Source organism: Octopus bimaculoides, chromosome 14, assembly GCF_001194135.2.
Source record: "Octopus bimaculoides isolate UCB-OBI-ISO-001 chromosome 14, ASM119413v2, whole genome shotgun sequence".
Lineage (NCBI taxonomy): Eukaryota > Metazoa > Mollusca > Cephalopoda > Octopoda > Octopodidae > Octopus > Octopus bimaculoides.
The window spans coordinates 640,209-642,764 of record NC_068994.1 but is presented as its reverse complement, the minus strand read 5'-3'; the positions used below and the strand labels follow the sequence as shown (position 1 = coordinate 642,764).

At 38.2% G+C, this 2,556-nt stretch overlaps 1 protein-coding gene across 2 annotated transcripts in view; it reads right to left on the bottom strand.

Annotated features, from left to right (window-relative positions):
- Window positions 1-396: 396 nt before the first annotated feature.
- Window positions 397-2,556, bottom strand: part of LOC106870473 (ras-related protein Rab-24) — a 16,816-nt gene continuing 14,656 nt past the window's right edge. For both annotated transcript variants that reach the window (XM_014916576.2, XM_014916577.2), the window contains one exon: window positions 397-1,780. In XM_014916576.2, the coding sequence (XP_014772062.1) occupies window positions 1,704-1,780 (77 nt within the window). In that variant the 3' untranslated portion in view covers window positions 397-1,703. The remainder of the gene's footprint in view (window positions 1,781-2,556) is intronic.

Genomic DNA, 2,556 nt, shown 5'->3' with positions numbered 1-2,556 from the left:
ATTCTTATTCTAGCAGCTACACTTTCAGCGCACCCACCCCCACTACTAACTTGGTCGCCCAGATAGCGGAAGCTATCGACTACCTCTAGTTTTTCACCCTGGAATGAGATAGAAGTTGTTTCCTGTTTGTTTGCAGTCTTTATTGCACCTGAACATCTGCCACAAACAAAAACTAACTTGCTAGTTAACCTGCCTTTGATGTTGCTGCACCTCTTATGTGTCCATAGCTTGCACCGGGTACATCTTATAGAGTTACTACCTACTCCTTTTCTACATACTGAGCAGGGCCATCTACCTGAAGGGGTTTGTGTTTTATCTACCTTCCTACTTATTAGGATTTTGGTTTTAGCTAGGTTGTGAGATGAAAAAAGAAGAAGAGACTCTGACATCATCAGATTTCAAGTATTCAAAGTTTTTATTAATCAGAAATTATAGAGATTTATATTTTTACTGGTTTCAATCAATGGACTGTGGCTACACTGGGGCAATGCCTTTAAGGGTTTTTTATTAGTCAATGATATTCACTCCACGACATTATTTCAGTCAAATCCATATTTTATTAATCTTTAATGAATTTGATTTAGCATTTGAAATGAAGGAAAATAACTTCAGACATCACCTCAATACCACCATACTGTCACACACACCTTTTCTTCCATCAAATTCCATCCACAAAATATTAATTTAAACATTTCAGATTACATGTGTCTTTAAAGAAGTTACTCAGATTGTAATTAGTCTATTTAGTAATAAACTTAATTATGATCAGTTTGTGAGTTAATTAAAGTTTTGTCAATTATTGCTTAATTGATATTTGAGTGGATCTGTTTGCAATTGTTTCATAAAATGTTTATCAAACAACACTTGGACAAATTTTTATAGTCACACATACATACACATAAATATACACACAGATATACATATCTAAATGTGTATATGCACATACATCATAATTTATCAGTAACCTGCAAGTCATTAGCCTCTTCCACAGACACACACGATAATTTATCATATGTGCTGCAGTCATTAGTGACTCTGGTGTTGCCCATTGTATCACAAAAACGATCAATTCACCTTCCCACAATGCATTAAACCCCAGACCAAACTGATAGTGACCACTGGTCAAATACCTGACCAACGTCCTTGGTTCAACTGACAGGATGATGTAAATTATTAGCTCAATGTTTTGGGTATATCAGTGCCCTAGTATGGCCACAACTGGATGACTGAAACCAATAAGAGAATTATTTCAACAGTTGTCTTACAATCACAACTGTTACATCTTGTAACCAACCCCTCCCCTGCCCTGTTTGACCAAAGTTAATCAATATATCACGTAATCACAGTCAAAATATTGATTGGTAAAATTCTCTTTACAAAATGTCAGAAAGAAATAAAGGAGTTGTATTTTTTTTGTTTTTTTTTTTGCTTGAACGTGAGAAGAGAAAGAAGTGTAGGGGCCACGACTGTTTTGATGGTCCCAGAGACTGGGGCAAGGAGTTATTGGCAACTGGCCCGAATATTTACGACAGAGTGGACTCTGTCCAAGGCACCCAACGGCCTGGAGGTGGTGTTACTGTGGGTGAGTCTACCCCTCAAAGTATAGGAACGGTTAACAGAAAAATGCAAGACGGTTGGTTGTCCAAGGTAATAGCCATTGTTCAGCTGGAATAGCCAGTGGTCAGGTGGTGAATATTGTGAGGTCAAGAGGTCAAGCAACACTTGTATTTTTCTTTATCCTGCAAATGGTAGTTGTTTAATCTGATAGAGTGGGTAGAATCTGGCAGGAAGAGAGAAATTTAGAGTTAGTGATGAGAACATAGCAATATGGAAAGACAGACAGACAGAAAAACTGTGGATGTAATTACTTACACCTGTGTTCAAATCTCACCAAGGTTGACTTAGCATTCCGTCCATACAGCATCACTAAAATACCAGACATATACTGAGGTCACTCCAACTGACTTTACTCCCCCCTGCCCCCCCCCCCCACACTTCATTTCAAAGTCAAAAGCCATTAACCCTGGATTGTTTTATTAACTTAGATCAAATCCTGCCACAGCTGATGTTTATTCTTTCCCCACTCGGGGTTCAATGTAGAAGTAAATAGCAGTAATATAATGTGGCACAATTCTACAACCTCCACCTACAAACGTGGCACAGTGCCAGTGGTGGACTCTTTTGTCTTCAACAGAATTATCACCTCACTCAATTAACAGGCAAGTGGCTGAGTACTCCACAGATGTATACTCCAGTAGAATCAATATGACATAATTTTCTATATTGTTTATTAAGGGTGGTTGGGTAGCACAGAGAGTAGATCTGTGTTGACAATCATCCTTTTACATTCTAACTGTCATTCCTCTGGGTTTGATGAAGTAAGGACCAATCTAGTAATGCCAATGTCAATTTGTGCTAGGCCTCACTACAGACACTCCATTAATTATAGAATTTCTCTGGCATTGTTCTAACAATTAAGTTTTCCAAAGTTATTAATACCTGAGGTCCTTGTTGTACCCCACAGGGATTCTATGACTGCTGGCTTTAGCACCCCCA